This window comes from Eurytemora carolleeae, unplaced genomic scaffold (assembly GCF_000591075.1).
Source record: "Eurytemora carolleeae unplaced genomic scaffold, Eaff_2.0 scaffold306, whole genome shotgun sequence".
Taxonomy (NCBI): Eukaryota; Metazoa; Arthropoda; class Copepoda; order Calanoida; family Temoridae; genus Eurytemora; species Eurytemora carolleeae.
In genome coordinates, this window is record NW_019396197.1 from 173,165 (window position 1) to 189,436 (window position 16,272).

The 16,272-nt window shown below is 31.4% G+C and overlaps 1 protein-coding gene across 1 annotated transcript; it reads right to left on the bottom strand.

Annotated features, from left to right (window-relative positions):
• Window positions 1-118: 118 nt before the first annotated feature.
• Window positions 119-12,796, bottom strand: LOC111697884 (uncharacterized). The gene is made up of 11 exons (XM_023468019.1): window positions 12,629-12,796; window positions 11,236-11,296; window positions 10,542-10,783; window positions 8,543-8,646; window positions 6,850-6,922; window positions 4,255-4,355; window positions 3,511-3,613; window positions 2,610-2,707; window positions 799-883; window positions 494-703; window positions 119-232 (listed from the first exon to the last, which is right to left on the bottom strand). The coding sequence occupies exons 1-11, from the start codon at window positions 12,770-12,772 to the stop codon at window positions 218-220; spliced, it is 1,236 nt and encodes a 411-aa protein (XP_023323787.1). The 5' UTR covers window positions 12,773-12,796; the 3' UTR covers window positions 119-217.
• Window positions 12,797-16,272: the final 3,476 nt, after the last annotated feature.

Below are 16,272 nucleotides of genomic sequence, written 5' to 3' on the forward strand. Positions count from 1 at the left end.
ATAAACTACATGAATCAATGGCATTGGGTTGAAAACCTTGAATTTATACAAACAAGATTTTTTAAAAACTTTTAACACATACAAACGCACGATAGAATGGAAAAAAAAAAACATTTCATCGAGCATATAAAACCTTTATTTTGTTTTGAAATTAAAAAATAATTATATCACAGAAATCTTAAATATAATATCCACCAACATATCACTGAATCATCTCTTACTCTGGTGAAGCCTGAAAGCAAATCAATTATTTTTTTAATTTACAGGGTGTCCCACTCCCACATCATATTAGACCGAAAACGGGTCTAAATTACGATTTTTGGGACTATTTAGAAAATTTAATTAGAATGAATCATTCTGAAAAATAATATAAGGCTTATATATTTTCTTGCGGAAAATGATAAGTTTTTCGAGCATTAAGGGTTTATTTTGGTGTTAAAGATTGGAGATGATATGATATGGGACGCTCTGTATAAAAAAGTTGATATTTTACCTCTTCTTCCATTATCCATCTTTTAACTCTCAATTGTCTCAACCTTAATCTTTCGTCATTGAACTGTTTCTGAATGTCGTCTTCTATGTTCTGAAGCTTGGTAGCTTGAGCTCTACTAGCCTCGGAACTTTGCACATTTGCACCATAATAATTAGAACATTCTGGAACATCCTTGGCGAGCTTGCATGACCCACTTAACTCTTCAAATACCTTAAAAAACAGAAAGTGAAATTTTGACAAATGAGGTGACGAATTATGGTTAGGAATAAATGTATGGTTTGTACAAATATTAAAGATTTTTTTACCTTGCCTTGGGGGCATCCCGCTCTTCTAGGTTGTCCTGTTCTGAGACACATGAAGAAATATCTACAATCCTTTGGATCAGAGAACCTAGAGATATAGATTAGAGAACCTAGAGATATAGATTAGAGAACCTAAAGACATAGATTAGAAAACCTAGAGATATAGATTATAGAACCTAGAGATATATATCAGAGAACCTAGAGATACAGATCAGAGAACCTAGAGATATAGATCAGAGAACCTAGAGATATAGATTAGAGAACCTAGAGATATAGATTAGAGAACCTAGAGATATAGATTAGAGAACCTAGAGGTATAGATCAGATTGCCTACAGATTCGAGAACCTAGAGATATAGATTATAGAACCTAGAGATATAGATTAGGTAACCTACAGATGTAGATTCTTTTTAATATATAGGACTGTTAACAGCTTTTTAAAGGTACAATTAGTTTACTAGTTTTAGAATTAGCAAAATATTATATATCTGGTTTTAAAAGTTTACTTGTCATGATTTTATTAACTTTGGACTTTGGTTAGGCAAAATGTGTCTATAAGCTGGTTAAAAACTAACCAGTTATGATCTCCGAACCTAATATAAACCCCAGAACTGTGTCTATAAGCTGGTTAAAAACTAACCAGTTATGATCTCCGAGCTTAATATAAACCCCAGAACTGTGTCTATAAACTGGTAAAAAACTAACCAGTTATGATCTCCGAACCTAATATGAACCCTAGTACTGTGTATTAGCTGGTTAAAAACTAACCTGTCATGATCTATAGAACCCAAGATGAATCCTAGGTATTGTAGCTATAAGCTGGTTAAAAACTAACCTTTCATGATCTCCGAACCTAATATCTCCGAACCTAACATGAACCATAGTACCGTGTCTATAAGCTGGTTAAAACTAACCTGTCATGATCTCCGAACCCAAGATGAACCCTAGTTATGCTATAAGCTGGTTAAAACAAGCCTGTCATGATCTAGAAACCTAAGATAACCCCTAGTACTGTGTATTAGCTGGTTAAAAACTAACCAATCAAGATCTCCAAACATAAGATGAACCCTAGTCTTGTGTCTATAAGCTGGTTTAAAACTAACCCGTCATGATCTCCGAACCTAATATGAACCCCAGAACTGTGTATTAGCTGGTTAAAAACTAACCCGTCATGATCTCCGAACCTAATATGAACCCTAGTACTGTGTATTAACTGGTTAAAAACTAACCGTCATGATCTATAGAACCCAAGATGAACCCTAGTACTGTGTATTAGCTGGTTAAAAACTAACCTGTCATGATCTATAGAACCCAAGATGAATCCTAGGTATTGTAGCTATAAGCTGGTTAAAAACTAACCTTTCATGATCTCCGAACCTAATATCTCCGAACCTAACATGAACCATAGTACCGTGTCTATAAGCTGGTTAAAACTAACCTGTCATGATCTCCGAACCCAAGATGAACCCTAGTTATGCTATAAGCTGGTTAAAACTAACCTGTCATGATCTATAGAACCTAACATGAACCATAGTACTGTGTCTATAAGCTGGTTAAAACTAACCTGTCATGATCTCCGAACTCAAGATGAACCCTAGTTATGCTATAAGCTGGTTAAAACAAGCCTGTCATGAGCTAGAAACCTAAGATAACCCCTAGTGCTGTGTATTAGCTGGTTAAAAACTAACCAGTCAAGATCTCCAAACATAAGATGAACCCTAGTACTGTGTCTATGAGCGGGTTTAAAACTAACCTGTCATGATCTCCGAACCTAATATGAACAATAGTTATACTATAAGCTGTTTACAATCTAACCTGTCATGATCTCCGAACCTAAGATGAACCCTAGCTAACAAAGCTTGCTCCTGGGTCAGTTTAGGGTTGGGACAACGGAATCCAAGAAGATCTTCAGGCTAAACAAATATCATTATAAAACATAATTTTCTAATCACGATATAAAACTATTTTAAACTATAACCAACTAAACAATAATCTAAATTACAACTAACCAAACAAACCCTCAATACTAAGACAACTTTAACTTACAAAACAACAATAGTTAATTTCAACTTACCATTTAACTGATGGAAAAAGAAAAACTAATTTTAGACTACTGTAAACTGCAACCAATTCAACCTGAAGCTTAGCCAAACAAACATTTTAAGCCACAGCGCTACAAAAACTTAAAACTTTGATTTATCCAACAATAATAAAAACTACAACTTACCAAACAATTATTAGAAACTGAAACTAACCATACGACTAATATAAATTATAATATCTTACCAAACAATTAATCTATAATACAATTTACCAAACAACTGCTGTAAACTTCAACTAATCAAAAAAACAATTTATGCTGCAACTTTAAACTACAACTAATCAAATAAAAATTGTAACAATTAATGTAAACTATAACTTACTAAAACAACTACTGTTAACTACAGCTAACCAAAAGACAAATATTACTACAACTTACCAAACAACTAATTGAAAATACATCTTACCAAGCATCATATGCATATTGTTATGTTATATGTATATATATTCTACAACTTGGCAACCAGCTAATTGAAAATACATCTTACCAAGCATTTATACTTTTAACTACAACTAACCAAACGAAAACTACATTCTACAACTTAAAACAACTAATTGAAATAAATCTGACCAAGCATCTATACTGTAAACTACAACTAGTTAAACTAAAGCTTACCAAGCATCCAGGACGAAGTGCTTCGTCTGCCCAAGCGCATATTTTCTGAACAGGATCAAACACTAATCCGGGAGCACACCGCTCAAAAAACGGATTATTGTCTCTAAAACAATAAAGGATTAATTGTTTCTAAAACAAAACAGAATTTCTAAGCAAATAAAGATTTATGGTCTCTAAAACAAAAAAGGGATTGTTATTTCTAAACAAAAAAAGGATTATTGTCTCTAAACAAAAAAGGATTATTGTCTCTAAGAAAACAGTATATTTTCTCTAAACAAAAAAAAGATTCTTGTCTCTAATCAATAAAGGATTATTGTTTCTAAACAAAAAAGGATTGTTGTCTCTAAACAAAGAAAGGATTGTTGTCTCTAGACAAAAAAAGGATTGTTGTTTCCGAGACAAAAAAAAAGGATGATTGTCTCTAAGAAAATAGAATTATTGTCTTTAAAACAAAGAAAATATGGTTAATGACAGTCAACATAATGTTAATTGATCATTAATCTATGAACCACTCTTAAAAACCTTCTTAAAATGATTAATTGAAAACAGCTCTTCTGGACTTCTGGATTTTCATGAAATACCAAATCTAAAGGTTAAACACTTAAACCCGGCATTGTAACATTCTAGAATTAAGTGTTTAATAACCCATGTGTGTTTAACTTCCAAATAAAATATATCGGTAAATAACTAAATCTCCCTTATCCCCTCAGCATATTGAAGGTTAAGGACAAGTTAATCTTGTACCTGCAGGTAACAAACTCTGTACAGGTTTGGTTCGTGTAGAAAATCCCATTCCTCCTTTCACATGGCCCTGTTCCTTTAGGTTCTTGGAGCAGAGGTCGATCCTTTAATAAACAAATTAAAGGGACTGTCAACTTAATTTAAATATACTATACATTTTAAATAATTGCATTCCCAATTCACACTGGTAACTCTAAACCCGTTGAATAACAATATGGATAATCAGCTTCTTTCAGGAATCAAGTTATTTTAGAAATAAACATTTCTCTTGGATGGAGAAAATCAATACAGTGTTCATTTATTAATACAAATTAATTTTTTCCTTCAAAAGACATCATTCTTTTACAGAGTTACCCACAATAGACGACTGTGCGTAATGTAAGCTGAACTTTTTCGTAAAATATTTGAGAATCCCTGCAACTGGTAAACTAGCTTCGTTATTTTCCAAATCATGTAATGAGCCCTTCAACGGCTATATTCGAGATGCCCTGATCAAACCTTTAATCATAATTTCAAGTCGTCTTTTTAGTGTCATCCTTTCCGGGTAACCCTGTATAAACATATCTGCAAACAGTCAGATAAAAAAGAACACTTAACACAATCAAAATACTTATATTTATAATGAAAGTAATCTTCTGTATGGTCTGCACCCCTGTGTTTGATAGATGAAAGAAGTGGTATTATAATATGTACATATATATATATATATTGGAGGCTGATAATATGCTTAGGAATAAATGCCAGAAATGTGCATATTCATTAATACCAATAGATAGCATTTTTCCTCTTAATATCTACAATATTATGTAGTCTATTAATCCACGTTTGGAGGGGGTGACACAAATTTAAAGAATAACAACCCAAAAGTAACATTTTATATTATTTTGATGGGATAAGAGTAAATATACCATTCTTAATGCTAATATAATAAAGTTCAAATATTATATCAAAGTGGAGTCAAGATATGATAAGGTGGATACAGGACAGAGTTAGGATGGAGGGTAGAGTTGGGTTAGCTGCAGGTGGAGATGGGATAACTCAAGGTAGAGTTCATATGGAAGATGTAGTTAGGATAAGGTTAGATGGAGTTGGGATACGGTTAGAGTTGGGATAAGGTTAGATAAAGTTGAGATAAGGTGAGATAGAGTTGGGATAAAGTTAGAAAGTTATAATAAGGTTAAATAGAGTTGGGATAAGGTTACAAACTAAAAAGGTTATATAGGAGTTGGGATAAGGTTAGATAGAGTTAGGATAAGGCTAGATAGAGTTGGGATAAGGTTAGAGTTGGGATAAGGTTAGAGTTGGGATAAGGTAGGATAAGGTTAGATAGGTTAGACAAAGTTGGGATAAGGTTAGATAGAGTTAGGATAAGGTTAGATGAGTTAGGATGAGGTTAGATGAGTTAGGATGAGGTTAGATGAAGTTAAGATTAGGTTAGATAGTCCGGATAAGGTCATATAAGGTTATATAGAGTTGGGAAAAGGTTATGTAGAGTAGGATAAGGTTAGATAGAGTTGGGATAAGGTTAGAAACTAGAAAGGTTAGATAGGAGTTAGGATAAGGTTAGATGAGTTAGGATGAGGTTAGATGAGTTAGGATGAGGTTAGATGAAGTTAAGATTAGGTTAGATAGTCCGGATAAGGTCATATAAGGTTATATAGAGTTGGGAAAAGGTTATGTAGAGTAGGATAAGGTTAGATAGAGTTGGGATAAGGTTAGATAGAGTTGAGATAAGGTTAGATAGAGTTGGGATAAGGTTAGATAGAGTTGGGATAAGGTTAGATAGTGTTGAGCTAAGATTAGATGGAGTTAGGATAAGGTAAGAGAGTTGGGAAAAAGTAAGATGGAGATAGAATAAGGCGAGATGGAAATAGTATAAAGCGAAATGGAGATAGAGTAAAGTGAGATGAAGTTAAGATAAAAGCTAGATGTAGTTAGGATAAACCAAAGACATAAGACAGAGCAGTGGTAGTCAGTGTTAAGTAGTGTTAAAAGTCAAAGGTCTTTGTTCTTAAAGAGTTTTAACAACAGAACCTATTTTCACCCATTTAATAAAATTTTTCGCATTTGCTATTTTGTACTTTTTGGCTTGGCTATTATCAAATATTTAAGCACGCTGTTTCGAGCAATTTTGAGCTATCAAAATATGAATGATTTTGAGCTACCAAACTATGAATGATTTTGAGCTATCAAAATATGAATGAATTTGATATCAAAATGTAAATGAAAACATTTTGATACAGACAGGATGCACTTTGCTGTAGGTTATGAAACAAGACAGGATGCACTTTGCTGTAGGTTATAAAACAAGACAGGATGCACTTTGCTGTAGGTTATGAAACCAGACAGGATGCACTTTGCTGTAGGTTATAAAACAATACAGGATGCAATTTGCTGTAGGTTATAAAACAAGACAGGATGCACTTTGCTGTAGGTTATAAAACAAGACAGGATGCACTTTGCTGTAGGTTATAAAACAAGACAGGATGCACTTTGCTGTAGGTTATGAAACCAGACAGGATGCACTTCGATATGGTTAGCTTTACATAGAGGATTAATGAATAGTTTATCTATTCTCTAGATTTAAGATCAACTAACCTCACAATCTGCAAGATTACTAGAAACACATTTCACATCAGTTATAGAGAATACTTGCCCATCCTCGCATAATCTAAATGTTTATAATGTATATTTATTTAGATTAAAGATAAAAGCATTGAACTATAAGAAAAATAAAAAAGTTTACTTAGTTTGGTTTAAGATGTATAATAAGTTCAAAATATAACTTGATTCCATGTTTATAATAAACAGGGTTAAAATACAAGATAAACCTCAGTTCCTTGTAAGTTAAAATGTCCTCCTTGAAGGTTCGAAGATCGTGATAAATGTAACTTTCTCAAAAGCTATCTAGTGCAAAGTAGTGCAAAGTTTATATATAGTTCCTAGAGGTAAAAGATTAAGATAGAACTTGGTTAATTAATTATAAAAGTCAAGATAGAACTTCGTTCCTGAAGGTGAAATATCAAGATAGAAGTTAGTATCTAAAGGTAAGAGATCAAGATAGAACTTAATTATAAAAATCAAACTAGAACTTCGCTCCTGAAGGTAAATTATCAAGATAATCTTGGTTCCTACAGGTAAAACATCAATATGAACTTAGTTCCTAAAGGTAAAAGATAAAGATGGAAGCAAGTAAAAGATCACGATAAAACCCCTTTCCTGAAGATAAAAGATCAAGATAAAGCTTAGTTTCTAAAGGTAACAGGTCAAGATAGAACTAAGTTCCTTAAGGTAAAAAGTCAAGATAGAACTTACTTCCTGGAGATGAAAGATCAAGATAGAACTTAGTTTCATAAAGGTAAAAGATTTATTTATTAATGTTAAAAGATCAAAAGTCCTAACTTTCTTGATAGATCGTAGTTACTTGAAAATTAAAAACTAAAGATTTAACTTAGTTCCTTATCAAGAAAGTACTTACTTCCTAGAGGGGTAAATAAGTTCCAAATATATTACTTACTTTCAAGGTTAAATAAGTTCCAGATATATTACTTACTGAACCTTCAAGGTTAAAAAAGTTCCAGATATAAATTAGTCAAGGTAAAATAAGATAAAGATATTACTTACTTCCTAGAAGGTTAAATAAGTTCCTGAGATGAAATTACTTCCTTGAAGGTTAAATAAGTTTCAGAGAACTTACTTACTTCCTAGAAGGTTAAATTGTTCCAGAGATATTGCTTACTTCCTCCAAGGTTGAATAAGTTCCAGATATAAATTACTCAAGGTACAAAGATAAAGATATTAATTACTTCCAAGATGGTTAAATAAGTTCCAGAGATTTTAACTACTTCCTAGAAGGGTTTGAACAATTTCCACAGATATTACTTACTTCCTAGAAGGTTAAATAAGTTCCAGATAAATTATTCAAGTTAGAAAAGATCAATATAATACTTACTTCCTAGAGGGTTTAATAAGTTCCAGATAAATTATCCAATTAGAAAAGATCAATATAATACTTACTTCCTAGAGGGTTTATTAAGTTCCAGATATAAATAACTCAAGTTAGAAAAGATCAATTATAATACTTACATCCTATGGGTTTAATAAGTTCCAGATATAAATAACTAAAGTTAGAAAAGATCAATTATAATACTTACATCCTAGAGGGTTTAATAAGTTCCAGATATAGATAACTCAAGTTAGAAAAGATCAATTATAATACTTACATCATAAAGTGTTAAATAAGTTCCAGATATAAATAACTCAAGTTAAAAAGATCAATTATAATACTTACTTTCTAGAAGGTGTGCCGAACTCGCACTGATAATAAAGATCACATTGAGTAGGGGAAGGAATGATGTAGGAAAAGGTTGCATCCGGACAGGAAGGCAGGAAATCCTGAAATATGAAAATATGTAGGAAAAGGATACATCCGGACAGGAAGGCAGGAAATTCTGAAATGAGAAAAAACGGAGAAAAATGTTGCATCCGGAGAGGAAGGCAGGAAATTCTGAAATGAGAAAAAACGTAGAAAAAGGTTGCATCCGGACAGGAATGCAGGAAATCCTGAAATATGAAAATATGGAAGAAAAAGTTAAATTTGGAAATGACGGCAGGAAATCCACGAGTAAGAAAAGATGAAGGAAAAAGGTTGCATTCGGACAGGAAGGCCTGAAATCCTGATATATGAAAATATTTAGAAAAAATTTTGACATGAAGACAGGAAACCCTGGAATAAGAAAAGATGCAGAAAAATTTTGCATCTATACAGGAAGGCAGGAAATCCTAAATAAGAAAACATGTAAGATCACAGGTTTCATCCAGACAGGAAGTCAAGAAAGCCTTAAACGAGAGAAAGTGTAGAATTTGTTTGCATCCGGACAGGAAGGTAGAAAATAAAAAAATAAAGAGAGGATTATAAAGTTATACGAGGCCCTAAGGCAAGTGGATTCAAATGCAATAATTTCTTAAATAAAGAAAATTCAAGAAAAACTAATGCATTCATGTAGGCGGGGGGAGGTCGGCTTGGTGCGGAGTAAACGCATAATTAACAAATAAAATTTGTCGCATACTGCTTGTTTTACGAGAAATAAAAACTCCGCATTTTGCTTCCCACTGCATATTAGACAAAAGGAGAGAGTAAAATATACAATACATTCCAACTCAATAATTTTAAGAACTTTTTCTAAAATTTTTGAACAAGCTTAAATACAAGATTAAAAAAATGTTAAGATGATGTTCTAGGGTTTACTTTAAAGATAAGAGTGTAAGACTCCAAGTCCTTTGAAGGCAATTTTCTTGGTAGTGAATACCTTATATTTAACAAGGTTTCAATTCTTGATTCAAGATAAAATAAAAAATCAATTTTCCCAGGGTACAGACAGGGACTAAGAAATTGGTTATACATTGAGAACCAGAAAATTCTGGACTGAATTTCATTCTTTATTCTGCGTAAAAACGTCGCTAGGATGTTGAATTTTGCAGTCGTTGCAACGGCTAAAATATTACAACTAGCTGAACGGCCCGGCGTTGCCCATGAAAAAAATTTTTAAAAAATATTTTGAAATAAAAATGTTGAATTTTTTTTATAGCCATAACACCCCCCCCCCCATCCATGAGTGTCCACAAAAAATTTCAGTCCAATCGGTCCAGCCGTTTAGCCGGCTATAAACAACATATATATATATATATACGAATGTCTTGTTTTATTATATAGATAAAAAATCCTCGAGTATTTAATAATTAAAATTAAAATTGAAAGCAAGAAACTCTGTTTTATGGAGGAAAGAAAACCGAAATCTAATATCTAATCTTAATTAAAACAGATCTTATCTGTTTGTTTTCACGAATTCACAGTTCAGGTTTTTGAAAATTTTTTGGAAAACTATCATAATTTAACACTTTCTCTGCTGGAGTACTTGACAACCAGGATATGCTGGGGGGGGGGTCAATTTGACCCCCTTTAAATCCCATGTTTGATGTCCAAATATGACAAATGATACATCATTGGAAAGCTCTTGTGCTCTACTTGTAGAATCTACAAAAAATTTGCAAATTTGAAAAATTGAATTTTTTATCGCAAAATCCAGTTATATAGTAAAAATGTTTGCAAAAAAAGGTTTGTCCAAAAAATGAAAAATTATACATTTTTGAAAAGCGCTTGACCATGCCATTTAAAATATGCAAACAATTTTGCAAAATTTAAATAACCTGATTTTAATCAAGAAAAACTAAAAATAGGGTTAAGATCACAGAAATCTCGAGTTCAGATCGAACACGTTCAAAATACTTACATGAGATAATTGCTTATTTTCATTTCCTGTCAGCTTAGTTTCCTCTAGCAACTGTTGTACCCTAGGTCTAGTTCTCTGGGCTAATGGATTCTCCTGGGGGTTAAAGGTTCTAGCAGAACCTTGGGTTGAGAACTGAGAATCTAAACTCTGCTCCGGGTTGGTTCGAAGAAAGGATGGTCTGTTCTCCGAACTTGATTGAAGCACAGGATTAACTTTGACTCCACTACCTCTAGGAGAACCAGCTAAACATATGTATTTATTATTACCATACATTTATCAAGTTTATTAATATTATTCAAATTATCTGATGGGAATGTGTCGTGATATTTAAAAAGGAAAGAATGCTTGATTCACTAAATTCTTAAAATCTTGAGAAGATATTCTGAGCAAACTAAATAATCTGGGGCCAAATTTAAAGAATGTAAGTGGCGGCTTAAATTTAGACATGGTTGGTTCCACTTAAAAATGTATCAAATGTTTCAAGATTTAAGCCGGCGCTTAATTTAAACCAGGTTTTGGCGGATTTAAGCCGCGGCTCAAATTCTTTAAATTTGGCCTCAGGTTTTTTTCTCTAACAACAGAGGAAAATGTTACTCTTTAAAAGGAGGGTCAATTAAAATAAGATTTTCAGCAGCTTAAATAAGAAATAAGTTTTTATAATCCGGGATAAAATATAGACATATTTAAATCCGACCTGTGGCATCGTTAACGTTTTTAATCCTGGCTAGTGCAGACTCAATTACATCATCCATACTCTAAACATTTCATTCAAATCAACCAATGTACTTTAAATAAACTCTAAACATTATATTCAAATCAACCAATGTACTTTTAAATAAACTCTAAACATTACATTCAAATCAAACAATATACTTTAAATAAACTCAAACATTTCATTTAAATCAAACAATGTACTTTTAAATTAACTCTAAACAGTATATTCACATCAACCAATGTACTTTAAATAAACTCTAAACATTACATTCAAATCAAACAATGTACTTCAAATAAACTCTAAACATTACATTCAAATCAAAAAATGTACTTTAAATTAACTCTAAACATTATATTCAAATCAAACAATGAACTTTTAAATAAACTCCAAACATTACATTCAAATCAACCAATGAACTATTAAATATTACATTAAATGAACAAATCTAAGGATTAAAAGTCGATAACATTTTTAATGAGAACATTTGTAACATTTACTCTAGAGTTAACCGCTACCCTGGGTGGAAATTTTCTTCTGTCTCTTTTCTACCCTGGGTAGTGCAAAATTACTCTAGAGTAGAATTTGCATATATTTCTTGATCAATACGTATTTACCCAGAGCTGAAAACTTTAGAATGGGATAACCTTAATCCAGATCGGTTAAGAAAAAGCATTATTTAATCTGGAGATTAAGAAAAGAGTGGATCAAGCATTGATCCCGATATCCACCATTCAAAAGTTCCCAGCTCAGGATAGATACATAAAACTTGCTTACTGCGCATGTGTATAAAATGACGCCAACAAATAAGTGCTTGGTTTAAAAGCAGTCGTTGCTTAAAGGACTTAAACAAAATAAAAATTTTAAAAAAAGAAATTAACAATTTTTTTAAAAATTGTTCTTACTTTTATCAGAACAAAATATTAACTTTTTTCAGATATCAATTTTGTTAATAAACCGATGGATGGAATTTAAGAAAAAATCCTCTGCTTAAAATTTTTTAAATAAATTCTTTTTTTTCTAAGCATATATTTTTTATATTTCATCGTAAATATATGTTTTCGCTTTACTAAACTATGCAACTTTGGGGGACGATATGTTGGCCGCTAGATGTCTTATGCTAAATTCTTATCTGATATAGATAATTTCTCCGTTCACTTGACGACCAATATAGGAGACGTCAAGTTTGTCGACAATTGTAGTTTAAGGAAGGAACGGCCTCTGGGTAAATCTAATAACCCTGGGTAAAACTTGAAAAATAAATTGGAACTAGGGTAACTCGAGTAAATTCCAATTTACCCAGGACAACTTGATTGAGAAATTGGCGTAATGTTTTGGCCCCCCTACTTTATCACCTAGAAAAGCTTTTTTTTACCTGAGAGCGAGGATCTTGATTCTTGATGATAGAAGCTGTCCGGACAATTTCAGAGGACGGAAGCCCGTTAAAGAACTGTCCTAGACATGGATTAAGAAGGATACAGGAGAGAAGAATAAAAACCACTAGTCCTTCCTCCGCCATGGTTCACAGATACTGACGAGGATATGAGGGAATTCCTGATGAAATTGTACTCAAACTGGTCTTATGAAAATAAATAAATAAATATGTACTGTACAGTGAACATGTATTGTACAACTTTGTGCAGTACGATTTTTGGTCAAGGATGAAAAAGTTTACAGAGCCCAAGTTTACAATGCAAGAAAGTTAATTCCTGTTGCTTATACTCTACGTATATATTGAAACCAGTTATCTCTGGGCGGAATTTATAAACAAGAATAGATGCATCAGTGCAAGGTTATAATGCATTGTAACCTTGCATCAGTGTTCGTTTAGTATCCGAGGAGGTTAAAAGCATTGGATAATTTTGATAGTTAACATAATAGTTTCCTTTTACCAGAATAGTTCAGGGATTTTTCATATGAAAAATGGATCCCATGTCCGGCTTCGACATCCGTCTTGTGTTTACATTACCGCCCAGAGACAGTACACTGCAGTACAAAAGATGCGTACACCTCTGAAATAACTTTCCTTGCATTATAACCTTGACAAAGCCTGAGATTATTAAAGGCCATAGAGAATAGAATATTTATTAGAGGGGAATTTACTAGAAAAAAGTGTAAAACGGCCATTGTTTCCATACTGCAGTTTTACTTCACATATTTATGCTATATAACCTTTTAGGTCCTGGAATATCATTTTATAGAAAATCTAAAATTTTTGTTAAAAGAAAACCGAATTATGAAATAGGCTGGTTTCATAATTGACCAATGATCATTTCATTTCACATAGACTCTATGCCTTCCACTTTACAAACGATGATTTTCCGTTTTAACTATAAATCAAATGATGTTTTTTATTCACCTAGTTCATTTAATAGCTTTAAAAAATTCGAAATTGAAATGGATAGTCTAGGGAATATACTGTATTAATGTACTCTACTGCATATAATTTGTGAACATTTACATGATTTGTACACTTTTAACTCCCTTTCAGGCTAAAAGGGACTGAAAAAATTCATACCCAGAGATTTTTTAAATTCCCCTCTAATATATATTCTATTCTCTATGTTAATGGCCCAAACTAAGTTATCGCTTGAATTTTATGAAATATTTATAATAATATTTTTTTAATTGTTTAAAAATGTTTGATTGAAAATGTATCAGTACTGGAACTCTAAAGCTGGCAACAGGCTTATCATCTTTTATTATAGTCGCCATGTATAAGATTTAAATCATATTTATCGTATCAGCAAATAAAATGTCATTCTCAACAGTTAATATATATTTTGAAGAAAAACATACTGTTTTAAGGTACAAATTTTCGGAAAATTACACCTGAAAAAGTAAAACTCTCAGACAAAGTAATTGAATAATTGAAACAAACGATGATTTTCAAATTATTGTAATCTGACAATCTAAACCTATAATGTTTCACGACTACTTTATCCAAGGTTGTATAATAAGGTTGGTTACTTTCGATGCGCTCCAATGTACGGAAAATGTCGTATCTTAAGATAGATAGATAAAAACCTCATACGACGTCACTCTTGCCTCTTTCATTAGTGACGTCATATGAAGTTTTCATCTATCTATCTTAGGGTCCGTACATTCTTGCGCATCGAGAGTAACCAACCTTCTTATACAACCTTGATTTTATCAAACATATAATTCAAAGTTTTAAAAGAGGTGGTAATTCTTTGGACATGGGTATTCTGTTCCACCTATTACTTTCCAGGACTGTATTTGTACTTAATTAGCAGATTTCGTAAAAAAATATTTTCAAAGGACAAAGAAACTTAACATTTTTAAAATTAACACAGTTTTAATGAAAAATAAGAAATTTACATTAAAAATGTGTGTAAAATTCGACAAACATTTAACAAAAATACATAGATTGAAATTATTAAAAAATTATATTTCATTTATAAGAATAACTGTTCAAAATCATGTAATTCGTCCATCCTAGAAAACCAAGCAAGTAAATTGACAGGATTTCGTTGTACGGTGGATTTTGAAAACAAATAAAGAGGAAGTTGAGACCTTTTTACAATTGATTTTTCATCAAAACTATATATTTGTTTTATCGAAAAGAAATTCTTTATTGCAACGACTTTAATATCAGTTTCATTTTTAGTGTCAATGCTTCTTCTTCTTGTGAAGTACAAACATACTACAAATGTTAAATCAAATGAGAAAATTACTTTTCACAGACAACTTTTTTGGAATTCAAAACGTCTATTATTTTCTTACCAATCGCAAAAATTCTTTTTTTTTTGAAAATATATAAACAAATGCATCTTAATTGTAAAATCAAGCATTCATTAATTCTAAATTATTAAATAACGACGACGAAAAATATAGTAAAAATTCTATAGTAAACTAATTAGATGTTTTGGAACATATTTCTTAAAAGAAATTTCTCAATAAATTAAAGTTAGAAAAAGTTATTCCTTTTTCATCATTATATTAAATACTCATTTTCTATGAATTTGTTCACAGATTTCTTCAAATGTCGTCTTTTTAATAAAAATTCCAGAAAATCTGCAGAAAATCTTTGTGATTAAAGAGAGATTATAGAAACTAATTATTGAATAAGATTACTTATTTTCGATGATAACAGTTAATTTTATTTTCTCAACCTGTCCCTAAACAACTAATTAGTAGAATTTTGTATACAATTTTTGTCGTCGTCATTTAATAATTTAAAAAAACAATTCTGAAAACGTTTCCACCCAAAAGTACGGTTTTGAACGTCGACTTTGCGGTCAAACTCAGGATTTACAGATCTTAAAAAGTTTTATATGTCTCAAATGAATCCTAAAGAATTTGTCCACAACACTGCATACTCAGTTTAACTACCTTACATAGCCGGTAAGTCCCTTTAACGCTAAGAAACAAGTTGTTTATGTTTAGACATAATTGATCTCTCTCTCTCTCTCATTCAAAATCCGTTCAATTTAGAGTACAAGACCTGATTTATTTACGTATTTAAAGTACAAAGTCCAACAAAAAAGTATAAAATAGCAAATCTACACTTATTGGTAGTAAATAGGTTCTAAAGTTAAGACAAATTAAAGTTTTGTTTAATATTTGTTAATATTGAAAACCAAATCTATTATTTTAAACATGGAAAAATGTTGCTTTATTCAGAGAGCATGCAAAGAAGAAGTTCTAATTAAATGAATGAGTAAAAAAGGGAAAATGAATATTTGAATATGGTACAGTCCTTGAAAATTGATATAAAAAATGTGTCCTATCTAATTATTCGTAAAAAAATCTAAATGTTTGACCTTTTCTGTCCTTTTTTACCTCTCTAAAGGTATCTGCATTTAATATCTAAATTCAAAAAAATGGATTAAAAGGATTAAAAAGTTTTTATATCGTTTTGTTACCCTAATAAACTTATTGAAGCTTAATTTCTTATATCTATAGTTAAAATTTAGTATGCAGTACACACAATAAAAAGCCCGTATTTACTATGAAAAAATATATTTTCTAATTTTGTTCGAATAAAAATCAAAA

What these genes read in the sequence shown, in the direction of transcription:
- LOC111697884 (XM_023468019.1), bottom strand. Translation starts at nt 12,772, where the DNA reads ATGGCGGAGGAAGGACTAGTGGTTTTTATTCTTCTCTCCTGTATCCTT. An exon ending in GTAATCTTGCAGATTGTGAG is followed by an intron (nt 4,356 to 6,849) that starts GTTAGTTGATCT and finishes TGTTTATTAAAG; the next exon opens with GATCGACCTCTGCTCCAAGA. An exon ending in AGGTTCGGAGATCATGACAG is followed by an intron (nt 884 to 2,609) that starts GTTAGATTGTAA and finishes CTATATCTCTAG; the next exon opens with GTTCTCTGATCCAAAGGATT.